Source organism: Copadichromis virginalis, linkage group LG7 (genome assembly GCF_057382275.1).
Source record: "Copadichromis virginalis isolate Kocher_CV1m ecotype Utaka linkage group LG7, C_Virginalis_male_GT1.1, whole genome shotgun sequence".
In the NCBI taxonomy this organism is placed as follows: domain Eukaryota; kingdom Metazoa; phylum Chordata; class Actinopteri; order Cichliformes; family Cichlidae; genus Copadichromis; species Copadichromis virginalis.
This window is the reverse complement of record NC_140624.1, coordinates 30,881,041-30,897,004: the sequence shown is the minus strand read 5'-3', so window position 1 is coordinate 30,897,004 and position 15,964 is coordinate 30,881,041. Positions and strand designations below refer to the sequence as shown.

The 15,964-nt window shown below is 38.5% G+C and overlaps 1 protein-coding gene and 1 long non-coding RNA gene across 5 annotated transcripts; both read right to left on the bottom strand.

The window, feature by feature from the left end:
- Positions 1 to 4,820: 4,820 nt before the first annotated feature.
- LOC146705345 (single-strand DNA endonuclease ASTE1-like) lies at positions 4,821 to 15,448 on the bottom strand. The gene is made up of 5 exons (XM_085462996.1): positions 15,066 to 15,448; positions 7,209 to 8,604; positions 6,901 to 7,102; positions 6,437 to 6,599; positions 4,821 to 6,356 (listed from the first exon to the last, which is right to left on the bottom strand). Exons 2-5 carry the CDS (start codon positions 8,409 to 8,411, stop codon positions 6,104 to 6,106), a joined length of 1,821 nt encoding a protein of 606 aa, XP_085319122.1. The 5' UTR covers positions 8,412 to 8,604; positions 15,066 to 15,448; the 3' UTR covers positions 4,821 to 6,103.
- On the bottom strand, positions 10,233 to 13,346 carry LOC146705346 (uncharacterized). 4 transcript variants are annotated; one of them, XR_014921344.1, is made up of 6 exons: positions 13,303 to 13,346; positions 13,049 to 13,181; positions 12,571 to 12,634; positions 12,047 to 12,194; positions 11,598 to 11,685; positions 10,233 to 11,016 (listed from the first exon to the last, which is right to left on the bottom strand). It is a non-coding gene; the product is annotated as an uncharacterized LOC146705346 (long non-coding RNA). The 4 variants fall into 4 exon arrangements; XR_014921343.1 differs by having other exon boundaries at positions 13,049 to 13,335; XR_014921345.1 differs by having other exon boundaries at positions 12,571 to 12,606; positions 13,049 to 13,335.
- Positions 15,449 to 15,964: the final 516 nt, after the last annotated feature.

Below are 15,964 nucleotides of genomic sequence, written 5' to 3'. Positions count from 1 at the left end.
AAATACTTATTTTCCACCCTAATTTACGAATAAATTCTTTACAAATCCTACCATGTGAATTCATGGATTTTTTTTTCACATTCTGTCTCTCACAGTTGAAGTGTACCTCTGGTGCAAATTACTGACCTCTGTCATCATTTTAAGTGGGGGAACTTGCACAATCGGTGGCTGACTAAATACTTTTTTGCCCCACTGTATTGACCGAACCAGCAGCAAAAGAAGATCCAAACTACGCTTCACATAAACATCATCATGAATTCCCTCTTACTTTTGCTGTTTTGCTTCCACCAGGATAAAATCACACGTCATGCACAGCTCGCTCTCTCTCTCTCTCTCGCTCTCTCTGTATACTTCAAGAACAGTTTCCAATCTAAAAATCTGTTTTCTTCATTATTCGCTTGCTTGTTACGCACAAGTCTATGGGCTCAAATTGTGGTCATAAATATTTTGTACTTGTAAATCAGTTTTGTACTTGTAAATCAGGATTTGTATGTGTAAAATGAATTTGTGTGTACATAAAAAAGATTTGTGTGTGGACTTAGCCCAAAAAAAACTGTATGAAACTCTGCAAGTTACAAGTACGAATTTTAACCCTATTTTTCTTCCTTTCATCTGATTGGTCAATGTCATGTCAATCACAAATGTAACAATCCAATCAGAGAACAGATGGGTTTGGCTGTCGGAGGGGCGCTTCTTTGAACTTGTCGCACATCAGAGCAACATGGTTCTGTCAAAATTTAATAAGTACACCAGTTAGAGTATTTGTCAAATCTGGGCCCGACAGGAGATGATCATCTAGGCAAGTTCCCTTGTACTTAGCCGAGCAATCAAAAACCACTCAGAGCTTCTCTGGTTTTTTGGAATGATAAACTCCGTGGTGTGGAATATACCATGTTTCACCTTCCTTCTCTTCACAGAGAACTTCTTCAGCATCATTGTTTTTAATTACCTCATTCAAAAACATTACATAGTGAGTCTTGTAGTTCTTGTTGTTCAGCAGCTTTCGTTTGAGATGGTTGAGCCGGATGATAGCTAACTGCTTGTTGTTGGGAAGGTAGGGTCTGTCTTTAAAAGGGAGAGATCTCATAGTGACCATGGGCGTTCATGGAAATGCTTTCCTTTAGCATATTCAGGAAGAGGATGTCATCTTGAGACACTGTTCTGCTGTCCTTGTTGATGTCCTTAAAGTCAGACTCAAGTACTTTAATGGCATCGGATGGCGTCACTGGAGGAAGCTCTTTGACAGTTACTCTATGGCATATGTTGGCAACAGGAGGAGATTCAAGGTGAGGTGGTGAGCAGCCAATGATGCTCCATCCTAGGTCTGTGCGGACTACATAAGGTTCATTATCTCTTCCTAGCATGACCTGTCTTGGTGCTAGTGCCTGTGAGCAGTTATAGCCTATTAGAAGACCAACTTCACAGTCTAAATGTGGTGGAATATCATCTGCTATTGCTTTGAGATGATTCCAATGCCTCGCCGTTTCACTGGTAGGAATGTGCCTTCGATTCACTGGTATGCAGGCTTTGGTATAGGCAGGAGGGAGATCAATGAGATTTGTGGAGGTATAGCCACGCACTCTGAGACCTGAGACTCTTTCCCTGTGTGTTACTGTGTCCTTTCCGATCATGGTGGTTAGCTTTAGCCTTACAGGATAGGTCTTGGTTGTCAAGCTATGACTAACATCTTCATCAATAAACACAGTGTGACTCTGGGTGTCAAGCAGAGCATAGACAAGCCTTTCTATTCTAGCGTTTTTGCTTTAAAAATCTTAAAATGTGCAAAAACATCAACAACATTAAAACTTGTTATTTTCATTGTTTTCATACAGTATACCATTTTCTGTTATTGATTTGTTAAATACATATTTCTTTAGTTCAAAAGTCAATCACATGGTGTCCAAGTGGACATGTTTGTAACTCCATGAAAAATAGATTCACAAACAAAATTTCAATTATAAATATTTCTAGGCCCAAAGTGGAATACAGGATCTCATAATGTCACAGTCCCCGTGTCAGCCCGGCCAGCCCCGCAAGGCTACATGTGTTTTTGTTTACTCTTTCTCTCACCTCTCTGCCTGGGCAGAGCTCACTGCGTGCTCCCGCCCTTGGCCCACACTGTTAGGGTACCTTAGTCATTGACCCATTGTTCTCATTATGGTTTTTGGCTGCAAGTGTTTTGGGCTTCTGTTTTGTGTTTTCTTTGTCTCCAGTTCTTCTCGGTTTGTGATTTTCTAGTTCTTAGGTTTTAGTTTCTGTACTCTCTCTGTTCTCACAAATTATTTGTGCCACTCCAAAAAAATAATTTCTGTCCACTATGAGATAAAGGAGAACAACAGCCTGATACCTGCAGGCCTGACAACAGGAGATGTATCACTGCTGTAACACCTGTAACATTCAGCAGTCGCCTCATTGTTCTGACACACACAACAAAACTATTGACTACACTACACACTAACTACACAAGATTTGAGCTAAACGTCACAAATCTCTCACATCTCAAAACACCGGCATCACTCCTAAAACTTCCCCCCGTTTCTTAACTGAATGCCATGTTGCCATATCATTTTTTGATTGGTCGACGTACATTTTTCCACCAATAGGAAAGGGCGGGGTTTTTTGGTTTTGTCTTTGCTCACAGGTGGAGAGTGCTTTCGTTTTTCTTATAAAATGCCATTTTTACCGTTTCTCCCCGCAGTAAATATAAACAACGACAGTATTCAGGAAGAAAACCAAACATTGCAGATATTTTTATCACAACTCTGGTTTTACGTGGCCTATCAACACAATTTAAAAACTGGTATAAAGTCCACACTTTTTCCGTCAATTGTTCCGTCTGTCCTGCTCACATCTCCAATGGTTGTACACGTTGTCATTACCGTGGCTTCACTCCACATCAGCCGCTTTGCTAGCTAAAACACCGGTGTCGGCACATAAGGACGCTGTCATAGCCTGTCAACGTTGATTAGCTGCGTATATACGAATGTGAATCGCGTGATTGGCTGGACTATGGGATAAGGTGGCATCATTGTAATCCCATACAGGAGCAGCCAGTCACTTACTGACTAACACTGCAAAACAGAATTGTTAAAGTTTTAATTTTAATTTCAAATCAGGTTAGATCTTTTTTTTTTTGTGCGCAACGCAAATTTTCTGTGCGCAGAGACCGTGCCAGCAGTGCGCAATTGCGCACGTGCACAGCTTAGGGGGAACATTGGTTATAAGTGTACTGGTTACAAAGGTTCATTGTACCACTGTTTGTGGGAGTGTGAAAAGATTCAAAAGTTTTGGTGCTCAGTGTTAAAATATATTTCTCAGATCACATCTTCCCTGTCCCATTAACCCTTTAGAGCCGGTCAGAGCGGGCACGCTCTGTTTTGCGTAACTATTTTTAAATCCCGGTAGCTCTGCAACCACGTAAGCTAGTGCAATAATTTTTTTTGCATATGAAACCGGAGGAGATGTACTTACATCTTATGCCATCAGCTTGAACTAGGTCACGGTTTCCTTCCACATATAGCTTTGCAAAAACTGCATAAAAAGCACTTGCAGCAACAAAAACATAATATTCCAGAAACACGCTTTGCCGATCCAATCAGCTGTTCATAACACTTCCTACGTTGGAATAGACGTCAGCGCGAACTTTTGCCCGAAACCGGAAGTGCCGTCGTTTTCGCGGAAATGTAGTTTTTTTTTACCATCAGGGCCTCAGGGCTTATACTGGTGTTTTTAAAAGTTATCTTTGACTTTATGACTTTCTTTGTCTTTTCTGGGATGCTTAGGACTCATATTGCACTGCTGGAAATAGTTTATTTTGATGCATATGCTGCCTTTTTGCAAATTTGCAGTATAATATTTATTTTCGTTTTTCCTGCAGTATATAAAAATTGGTGTATTTCAAAAATAAAACTATGAAGGCACTCAAAATAAATTTCCTGTGGTGGGAAACTATTTTGTGCAACTTTTTTGTATTTACAGTTTTGAGGGATAAGCCTCTTAAATTTCTCTAACTAGAAATATATGTTAAAAAAGCAAAAACGATTTTCAATTTTTTTGTAGTTTATTGCACTTTTTTGCAATTTATGTAATTACTATGCACTTAATGAATACATATTATTAAAATCTGGGCTATAATTGATGTATTGATGTATAGCAACTTGAAATGCTCCCAAAAATGGCACCACACCATGTAAAAATATAATATAAGCTCTGGCGGACTTGGTTCTATGGTAGGTCTTAAAGGGTTAAGTCCTAAGGTCTGTATTTTAGGCATTTATTCAGATGACTGTATTTCAACTCAGACAGAGAGAAAGATGGTTGACTTTTGCTTACTCCAGGCCAAACGTTGTATTGCTATATGCTAAAAGAATGTTGGTGGCCCCTCTTTTGACCAATGTTAAACAATGTAAATTTAGTTCTTGAGAAACTGACCTATGTGGTTAGGAAAAGATCATCAGAATTTTTTGATATTTGGAAGATGTTTCTGGAGCTTTTAAAGACCGGGGACGTTGAGGAACTGGAGAGAGAGTAATGTAATGAAAATATGCAACTAAATTTGGGAATGTATACAGTACAGACTATCCTGTACTTTTTTTTTTATTTTATATTTTTTAAATTTCCTTTAGTATTATTAACATTTTTTTATTTGTTTTTTGAATGTCTTGTGTTCTTAGTACTTTCTTACTGCCATATGTTCAAGTTGTTTAAAGTGTTGGATGTTTCTGAATACAAAATTCAATAAATATATGTTTAAAAAAAACAAAGAGGCAGATTTTCTCCATGTTTCAAACACTGAAACACATTTATGAAGCTCCAGAATCTGTTCAGCTAAAGTCAGAGAAGTAACATTGTAACACAAAGGATACTACTGCAGAATCATATTTAGGAAAATTTAAACCTGAATGTAAATTTAAGATATTTTAGTCTGAAAGACGTTATGGGGATGTTATTGTAAAATAGCTGCACACTGACACACTTCTCTAAAAAGGTTGTTATAAATATGGCTAATTCAACATGGCTGACCCCTCATTAAAAAGCCAAAAACAAAACCACTGTATTTTTAATATTTATTTCTTTATGCAGACAAGTCTTATCTGTAGTTGTAATACAAATAGATTAATTCCACCAGGACCAATTCATTTAAGCACACTTGATATGTTAGGGTACATAATCCCATGTTCAAGAAAATTGCAAACACTGGTTCTTAATATATCTTAATATCTAAAATAATGATAGACAATATTGGAAAAAACACATCTGCGTCTATACGTCACAAAAAGCTGCTTCCCCTTGGCAATTCTTCCTTTTCTCAATGATTAAGTTAAAAATGAGGATGATAAAAAAAAATCAACTTCTACATTAAATTTATCTTGATTTCCTGATCCCAACATTTGCAGTGATCTTACCTGTGTTATTTCAGGATGGTCAGTGATGCTGAGGATGCAGAAAGGGGGGTGAGGGGGAGAAACAGCTTTATACCCAAGAGACAATTCAAAACCAAACAGGATAAAAGAAAGTTAAGACAGAAGAGAACATCTCACAGTAACACAAATTGTCACCATAACTTGTTTTAACAACATAAAGCTGTTAAAACAGAATAAGTAAAATGATGATCAATGTTCAGTCTAAATCTCACTGGAGTTTAACCTGCTGTTGCACATCATGATACTTCCTGTGGATACTGTGTGACATAAAACCGCCATGAACTGTCATTTGTCATGTAAAAGGTAAATGGACTGATTGTTATATTTCTACTCTCCCAGAGCACTCAAAGTGCTTTGTACAACATGTGGCACATTAATCAGATTATTTCTGTGTATTTCTGGACTCTAGCTTTTGTTTCCTTTTGTATTTTGGTTTGCATGTTTTTCTTTGGCCAAATAAAAATTTCTCTTTTACTTTAAATCGGCAGCCTTGTTGTCCCAAATTTCAATTCCCTTCACACTCCTTTCCATGCTTCTGCAATTTACATTCAGTATAGACAATGCAGAGCATACAAAAGACAGAGTACAGCTAAAGTGAGAGCAGAAAAGGTACAAAGTTTCTGAGAATAACAAAGAAGTGTAACAGAATAGAGCTTCAGGAGCAGCAGCATCACTTGGTCTCAATAATCTGTTTTCTTCTGCTTTGAGTCTCTCTGCTCTTCTTCCCTCTTGCGTTTCTGGACTTGCTGTGATCCCTTCTCATTAGAGGGAGCTGCACTCATCAAGGACTGAGAGGATCCCTCTCCAGAAGATGGATTACAAGCAGTCTTTAGATTCTCATATAATTCCTTCTTTTCTCCTCTCAGTGTTTTCTGTACTTCTTCAATCTCGTCTTCATCTGCCAGCCGATGAAGGAGAGGTCCACAGTAAAGCCTGACAAAGCAGAAAATCTCAGTTAAAGTTGATGAAGTGTGTTAAACATCTGTGGAGCGCATCATTGGTCTGGTGTTTACCGGGCACACTGAGGTTCTGGTAGAGGGGAACACAGCAGCTGGTTCAGGTGGAGGCTCTGCCTCATGCAGCACAGCCATTGGCTGAAAGCATGAGCCACACGGGGCTGCCAGTTACTCACACCTTCATCCTTTAAAGCTTTCCTCTTCCTCTCAAACTCGTCCTCTACAGACAACATAAGACAAAGTTTCAGTGACACAGAACCAGAGACCAGCAGCAGTTTGTCTTCTTGATCAGGCTGATGTGGAAGCATCAGTGCTGCTGCTGTCACAGAAACTCTGACTACAGTCCATCTGCTGACTGCTTTCAGAGAGACTAACCTGCTGACAGCTGACCGTGAATAATAAACAGAATAATCAACTTTATGGAGCTGAAACTGTAGAGCTGTCACAAGTGTTCCTAATTAAGTGACTTGTAACTATGCATTTCGTTGTAAATATCCATCATGTTACCCAGTGAGACTCACCTGGACCATGTTGGTCAAACACAAACCCCAACAGGAGGGCGTGGAGGCAGTGGACAGTTTCAGGTTTTGGGTGGTGTAGCCTCTTGAACCAGAAAACAGTCACACAGACTGGCAGCTTCAGCTGGTCGGGGATGTTTTCTAAGGCTGAAGTCTGAACCTGCAGAGCTTCTTCAAACACTCTGCGACGCAAACCCTCAGGAGCCTGCACAGAGAGGTACCACACAGACAAGATGCTCACGTGTACCACAGAAACACATCTATGACCTGTCAGAGTAATTAAACACATATTTCATGATTAACCTCAGTACCTTATGCAGACGCTCTAGTTGCAGTTGTTTCTGTTCATCACTGCTGAGGAGTATTGATGGGACACGCTTGTCTTTGATATCTTCTCTATCCCTGTCATATTCAGTGCACATCTTATCTCCAATTAACAGTCCATAGAAGTACTGTCTGATACGGTAAGCAGCTGTGTAACTACTGTGCTGTGAAAAGTCCTCCACAACTGGAGTCAGCATCATTGTCTTCTGATCCACAACACTTGTGACGAAAGTGGTGAGTTCTCCAGACATCATATTTTCATGCATCCACGAAGGCAGATTAGAACTTGTTTTTTCTGGTTGAACATATTTTTGAATGGCAAGTTTGAATGTTTTGTTCTCTTTTTCACCAACATGATTTAAAGCTTGACTCAGAGCACGTTCTCTCTTCTGTGAGTCGTTCAAACCATCCAGATTCACTTTACTTAAAAACCTGAGTATACCATCCAGTCTTTTAATGCTGTACTCACCAGATGAAGATGATTCATTTGCAAAGGTACCATTGTCTTTTAATATTGAATAATCATTTCCTGCTATTGAAGCAAAGACTGGCATGAGAGCAGGGTCCAATTTAAAATGCTCACAAAACTTTGAACGTGTGTAGAGCTTAGCAGGAATTTTTTCATCCTTCTTTCTTTTCCATTCAAAGTTGTCGAGATGAAGGAAACCTTTGTTCACATCATAGATGCAGAAATCTGCGTCATGGGACAGCACAGCACATTGTTTCTGATTTGCAGCAGAAACAACTTCAGGGTCTGCCTCTCCTAAACACTGTTTAAACTCTATGTCTTTCTCCTTCAAGATTTCTATGAAGACATCTTTGACCAGAGGTGGTAAGACGTTACATCCTTTTGGCACAGCGTCAGGCTCACTCTCTGCTATTGTCTTTGCTTTTTTTAGTTTATTTCCAAGGCGAGACACAAGTGTTTTGTGCTTGTCAGGATCTGAGCCTCCATCCAAGATGACGTATGGAGTGACTTCACAGTCCTGCAGAGTCTTAAAAAAGTTACAGACCTCATCTTTGAATCCAGGATAATCTCCTCCACAGCGCTGGTCCAGCTTTGGATCAGAGTTATAATACAAACAATAGTACAGAGCTGCACCATCAATGATGAGACCTGTTTTTTCTACTTTAACCTCTTCACAGAGACACAAATCATCTAGCATTTTCTTTAACTTTGAAACCCCCATGATTCCTTACGGTGTGGTGAAGGTGAGCGGTGGTTATTGTGCTAATGCCTTTGTGTCTGGTGATTAGTCGATGCTAGCAGTGATGTCAGCAGAGGGTGAGGGTGCACCACCAGATGTTCTAATACTATTCAAAGCAGTGGAAAAATGTTGAATCGACCTCCTGACTGATCAACTGGAAACTTTGCAGAAATTTCTACAAAAAAAAGAAAAGATTACTGCCGTTTACAATAGTTCAGTCTGACTAACAAGAAAATGTAACAAAGCATTCAGAGGACAAAGCAAAATGTATTATTAACAGGTGATATACATGGTCTTACAAAAAGTGCCAACAGACGCCATGAAAAACAAAGTAATTCTGAATTCAGGATGATTTGTTAGTTTCCATATAAGATGGGAAATGGAGATGAGCGGGTTATGATGATGTGAGGGGACGATGGAGGTGAAACATTTGTGTGCCCAGACAATATTTCTATTTCTTTGTTTGGTTCAGACGGCACTTTATTAAGACCTGTTATCTGAAAAATTTTCTGCAGGGATTTCTTCATCCTCTTATTGTCTTCACCATCATCACTTCTAACAGAATTGCAACCAAGGAACTTGGCTATGCTTGCTATGCTTTACAGGATCTGAACTTTCAGGGAAATTCTTAGAAAAAAAATCAGTTTTCAGGGCAGCAAAAATTATTACAGCAAAGATCTGTGAATACAGAGCCTGAACATGTTTCTCTTTGTGTACCAGCTCTGAGGTTTCTAACTCTCCTCAGGGCTCGCAAAATTTCAAAATCCCTGGTAGCCCTTCGGGCAGGGACTCTTCAGTTTTTTGTAGCCCAAAATAAATTTAAGTAGCCCGAATAAAAAAGAGCAATTTTTTGATTGATGTTTTGTTTCCTGTTTTGTTTCCTTTACAATATTATACATTAAAGTATAATATTGTAAAGGAAACAAAACATTAATCAAAAAATTGTTGAAAAACAAATTACAACATTGTATAAAAATTACAATCATCAATTCAAATACTTGGTTCTAATTGAACAGAAATTTCTATGAACTTGTAAGAACTGCACTGAAAAAAATATGTTGTTGGATTTACTTAATTCAATGGTGGACATTTGTTGCACACAGATGTTTTGCTTTGGCAGCAACTTAAACAATTGAGTTAAATTAACACAATTTATTCATGTTCAATAAACCTGTGCAATTTGTGTTGATAAAATGTGACTTAAACATGTTTTGATGAAGTAATTTGAGCTCTTGAAATATTTTAATCCTTCACAATTTTCTCACTTTATCCCAACACCATTCAATAACTTTTACCCAATACTACTTGGTCACTTAAATACTACATGTTATCTTCAAATTACATTTTGCTATTATATTCTAGTATCAAATACACAATTTTCAAATGGAGGCCTTATAACAGATTATATTGTTCTCTTCCAAGATGGTTGCTGGCATCCACCAGTAACCTTTCAAAACAAAATGTCTAATTTCACTGCATTGACAGTAGGTAAAGAATTAAACTGACATTACTCCACTACTGAATCTATATAAACCAACAGTTAAATAATGTCAGTTCTTCCGTGTTCTCTGGAATCAATCACAGCAAAGAAATTAGACTCTTTCTTTTGAAAAATGTTGGGAAAGAACAATACAAAACATTCTATTTAAGGCCTCTGACGTCAAGATTCAGTTAAACAACAATTATAACTAAACAATTTGAGGTAATGTTAGTTTCCATTAACATTAAATTAGGTTACTGAATTGGCAAACACCTTCCTATTAACATTACCCATTTTACCCCAATAACTAAAGAAATTAGCACTTGCAGGTCAAAACCTTTATTCAAGAGATGCAAAAATAACATTGATACAGTGACTGTCAAAAATTACGGCACTGATCATACTGTGACATCTTGGTTCAAAACAGCAAGCTTAGAAATATTCAACGTTCCTTACTTCAACTGAATGAAACTGAAAATACCATTTCACACGACCCATATGGGATATTTAGACTGTATAACTGTTCACGCTACATCTCTTCACTAGTAAAAGAAAGAAAAAATACAAAGAGAAATTTAAAAATGCTGCCAAACAGACAGAGAACTTGTACAGAGCAAAAGGAAAAACAAACAACAACAACAACAACAAAAAAACGGCTCGTCCTCATGGCAGTTGCAGTGTATATAAAAATGAACCCTGCGATCTGTTCCTGGAATTGAGCTTCAAAAATGCAGCAGAACAAGTGTGAGATTTAAATGTCTTCTCACCTAGAGCTGGTCACCTCACATGCATAACAGTGAGCTTCGTTGCAGGAGCAGTTTTGTCTTAGTTGTGAGCTTTTCTTGAGAGCTGAGTTGCTTCCAACTCAATTACCACCCTTTGAATCACCTCAAAAGTGTAGCAGAGTTGTGATGGGTAACTCATATTGAAGGAATAAAAAAGGTCCAAACAGCATGGCTACTGCAAAGGTCACGTTATCCAGATCTTGAAGAACTACTATACCCTCGATGATGATGCCAACGTCAGAAAAGTCATTGCCTGGTGCATCCTCTGGAGACAGATGTTCATTGTGGTTTTCTCAATCTGTGCAGTGGCCTCAGTCAAGTCCTGGTTAAACACAAAACATTTCTTTAAGATTCCTTTTTAAACTCATCTCTTTTGAATCTACCAGTTCTAATGTTAGAGTAATTTAAACCAATGCAAGCAACATAGTAAATAGCTATAGCCAAAGAGTGGCCTGCCATGCTGCCATTCATGGTCTAACAGAGTTTCTAAGAGAGGGTGAAAAACATAATTTCAAATGCTTTACATTAGTTTTTCTTAGAAAGACACCGGCCCATCAGAAATCCAGGTTTTGTCACTCAGAAGATGTTAGAATTTAGACTTTCAGCCCCACAATTTGGTTAGCTGTTGGTCTTTTTTTTTTTCAAACAAAAGCTAATGTAAATATTGGTGGGATTTTCCTTTGTTCACTAGAATGACAAATTTAAAGTTTTTTCACACTGATGTGACCCCTAATACAGGGGTGGGGCCTCAAGGGCCGGCGGCTGAGTTCACTACCAGGCCTCATGTGAACTTCAAATTATTAAAGAGGACTACTGGTCCTAACTGGTCCAATGAGGATCAAGTGGATAACTAAATGCATTTTAAAATGTTGCAAAGCCACAATCTACTCATAAAACACTCACCATGAACTCCTGCACCAAGATGTTGCAATTGTCTTTCACACAGATGCGGAGCACTTTGATGAGACTCCCTTTGAGCATTAATGTCATCCTAAAGTATTATAACAAAGAAAACAGAGATTTGTGAACTTTTCAGTAGCAGAGAAGAAAATGATCCCAGACCAAAACTTAAACCAGTCAACATGCAACACCAGCATCTACAAAGCAATATCAAAAGTTCCTGTTTGACATCAACTTTATGGATATATAGTTTCCAGAACATTTATTTTTTTAAAAAGATCAATTTTTCTCAGTGGGCCAGTAAATGCATGACGAAAATTATGGCATCCTTTCGGTGGAATCAGTACTCACAGGTAATAGTTGACTGTTTCAATGGATGCAGCATAAAAATCTTTTACTGACCTAATGCAATACATATACACTTTGTAGTTAAAGAATTTTAAAGTTCTTACTGTCATCATGGCAGCTACATCCTTTAGCTTTGTGCCCTGTTCCCCCGATCACTTTGCAAACACTTTCAGCAGACTGTCAGAGAGAAACTCAGCTCCGTCAGAAACCTGTAAAGGCATGGTTGGGATGCACTGGAATGCTGCATTTCATCTGAAATGACATAAAATTATTTTGAAATAACAGCAGGCACTGTGCTTGGTTAATAATCAGTAATGTTTTATTGAATAAAAACTGTGTTTCCAGATCTTATGGGATTAAAAAAATCCAAAGATGTTTATTTCTGATTTGCAACCCAAGAACCCACAAGTTACAACCTCATTTTAGTTCAAGTGTGCATTAATGTGAGTCCAGTAATCACCTTTCTGACAATACATACAGGTATAAGTCAAACCTATGGCAGATTTTGGATTTCTCAGTTGTATTAATAGGGTGGTCTATTTGAGTATGCATGCACCTAATAATTATAAAAAACCTATTATAATTAAGTTACAGAAACCTTAAGCGAAAATAGAATATACTTTCTTACCATAACACCTTGAACCCACAATCCATCAGCTGACTCCTGGTGAAATGCAGAATAGATGTGGTCTCTCAATGTGCATCAACAAAAACAAAAACAAAAGGACAGCAGGTGAGGGCAGGAGGGGTAGGGATGTAAGCTAGCATAATACCGCTGATGATATTAGCTAAAGCTGTTCAATGTCCAAAATCTCACTAACACCACGGTGCAGTAAATACACAATGTAACTGAAGAGTCAGTTGACAAATCTATTCACACAGAAAACCAAATTATGTTATGAGTGCCTCGTAATTAGGTTTAATGTGATATTACGGCTCTTGTGCCAAAGACAAATTCAAATGAAAAAGCGCCAATTCTTTGATAACAGATAAAACAGCAAATAAGCTAACGGCTCTTTTTTAGCATGTTACATGGCGGCACTTTAGACGTTTAACTACATTTGGCTGAAATATGGTAAATATTAATTAAAAAAATCAAGACATACCAAAAAACGTAGAGTTGGCTGCTCGACTTGACTGAGATGGATGCATTTTTTAAACCACGATCCAAAGCCCGCGAGATGAAATCACGCGTGGTTTCACGAGATTTAACGTTGCTATCTTATTGACTTACTTCACCTGAACATGATATAAACAATTTAATACACCCTTTCTGCATATCATGTAGTTTTTACACTATATAGTTACATTTATCTTTAAAACATGAGGCAATTGTGTTAAATACATGCAAGATGCTTACATAAATCCAAGAGATGGCCAGTCCCTTTTTTTCAGTGTGTGTAGGACATGAATCAGTCTGTGTCAGATCCTGAATTTGAAATTTCCACTGAAATCACAGGTAAGAGACAAGTGGAACCAAGATCGAGGCCATTTGCTTTTTGAAGTTTGCAAAGACTGCTAAATTGTGCCAGTGGTAGTTCACTCTTTGCAACATAGTACGCTGTTTTAGACTGATTTTCAGGTTTATTTTTAGTATGTTATTTGCAACTGGTGTTTGTTCTGGGAAAGACATTGCAGACTGAGCAATAATGCATTTCTTGCATTTCTCATGGGTTCTAATGGGGGCCTTTCTTAAAATGACTGGTCCCAGTAACAAAGATGCTTGTCGACTCAGAAATCGAGGGAAAACCAACAACACACCCGGCAGAACATCATGTTATTTACACGGGTGCACATAAGTGGTCTGCATGTGCGCAGCGCATTCGCTGTCAAAATAAAAGATGCGCACCAGATAAGAAGTTGCAACACGCGTTTGCGTCCATATAAAAAGCACTGTTTTTGTCCGCTAGAGTGGGATTTTCAGGGCACATTCTGCACCACATCTTTGTGCGTTCATCATTTGTTTGAAGCCAGCTCACCTCCTGCAACTACTTTTTCGAGAATACGTGCTTCTTTTGTGGTTCGGACTCCTTCTGACATTTGTTTGGAGGTGGAGGAAAACCAAAGTAATTGCTTAAAGGAGCTTGCTTCTTCGACATCTTTAAGAGTGCTAAACAAATGTCTGTCCTCCTCCAGAAAATCTTATGTACGCAAACGCGTGTTGCAACTATTTTGACAGCAAATGCGCACCTGCGGACCACTTATGTGCACCACTGGTTATTATATAGCTTGTCATATTGCAGCCACAGAAATTCTTTTGTCCATGAAACCATAAAGCTGCACTTTCTTTTTGCCTTATAGTCTGATTTGTCATAACTTCTCCGTTTTGTGGTAAGCTTTTCTTTGGCTGTCACTTCTTCACCCTGACCTGTCTTATTTGGCTCAGCAGAACTAAAATATAAATCCTGCTGCTTTTACACACGGACTCACATAAGCTCAGCGATTCTCTGCGCGATCAACCTCTCACATGTTTAAGCTGCGGGAGATTTCACTTGTCATGTTTGCATAGTAAGCTAACGATTAATAAGACGATGTCAGAGGAATTGGTGTGCAAATTATCATCACTCACCAATCAGTACTGTCCCTATCTATACACAGTTCGCGCGATTGCAAAGTGAAAGCAAAAAACAAGCGCGAATTCAATATGTCACATATTGACAGTGGCTCACCGATGCCAATGACATAATTACCCAGCTACATTTCCGAAAGAATGCAAAAGCATTGACATATATTTTTCCTTCCTACATTAGCCCGACAGGCAGGGCAGAGATGGTAGCCCGACTGGAAAAATCGCTAGCCCCGGGACGTCGGGCTAGCGATTTTGCAAGCCCTGCTCCTGCTGTGATGACGCAGATCAAACTCAGATCCCGTACAGATGAATACATCTGTTATGAAACTATTTTCAGTCTCTGAAAACTCTTCAGGAAAAACGTTTTTAAAAAAACTAAAATACTCAAAAAAAAAACACTTGTTGATGCTTAGTTTCACTTTCACTTCGCCACGAACTCCAAACAGAGTTTATCTGAACATTATCTGAGTCCTCCTTCCTTCTTTGGCTCTCTGTCTCTCCAGCCTCTCTCTCCTACCTGCACAATCACTATGACATAACGAGCGGATTCTCACCTTTTTAGTCTGCAGAAGCTGAGAGTCCGAGCAGCTCCGACGAGTCACTCTTCAAAATGTCTGAGCAGTAGTGATGTTCGATTCGTGAACGAATCGTTCAATACTCGAGAATCACTTTACTGACTTGTGAATCATGATTCACAAGCCCAACTGACTCACTGACTCATCCCTGTTGCTGTTAGCAAACTAATTCCATTAGTAGAAATATATCTAGCTTATAATTAAAATTGTGGGGGGAAAAACAACAGCCAGTTTCGTAACAAAAGCATTTCTGCTCTGAACTGAAAGAAAACCCCCTGAGTAGAAGCTCACATCAAGAAAATAGCTCCTCGGTTCACAGTAGCATTGCGCTGCTAACATGCTAACAGCACATTTGAGCTACTCACCCCCTCCCTCCTGTGCTGAATCATAGACCGAGCGAACGAATCACTCACTCACTAACCCCCTCCCTCCTGGCTCACAGCTTCTTCTTCTTCTTGGTTGGCAACCAATGTTCTTTGCAAGCTCCTTTGACCAATGTTAAGGCGCATTACCGCCCCCTGGCTCACAGCGCAGTGGACATTTAGATGAGAAAATATATATTTGACACACTTAAGGAAAATACAAATAAAATACAAATAAACAAAATAAATGTTTATTAAGCAATTTTGATAAGAAATTGCTTAATTTTAGAAATGTTTTTGCTCTTTGTTCTCTATAAAATAGTTGTTTGTTTTTTTTGTTGTTTTTTTAATCATTCATCTTAGCAGTGGGATTTACATGAAAAGGGAAACAAATTAAGTTTGAGTGAAAACGTAAAATTTTTGCACTCTCTGGTCAACTGACTCAGTGAATCAAATGACTCAAAACACCTGATTCACTTTGGTGAGTGACTCATTAACACTCGATTCAGTAAAAAG

Excerpts from the sequence above, each read along its gene's own strand:
- LOC146705345 (XM_085462996.1), bottom strand. The coding sequence starts at position 8,411 with ATGGGGGTTTCAAAGTTAAAGAAAATGCTAGATGATTTGTGTCTCTGT. Across the intron at positions 7,103-7,208 it reads AACTAGAGCGTCTGCATAAG|GCTCCTGAGGGTTTGCGTCG; the intron begins GTACTGAGGTTA and ends CTCTCTGTGCAG. Across the intron at positions 6,357-6,436 it reads CCAGAACCTCAGTGTGCCCG|GCTTTACTGTGGACCTCTCC; the intron begins GTAAACACCAGA and ends CTGCTTTGTCAG.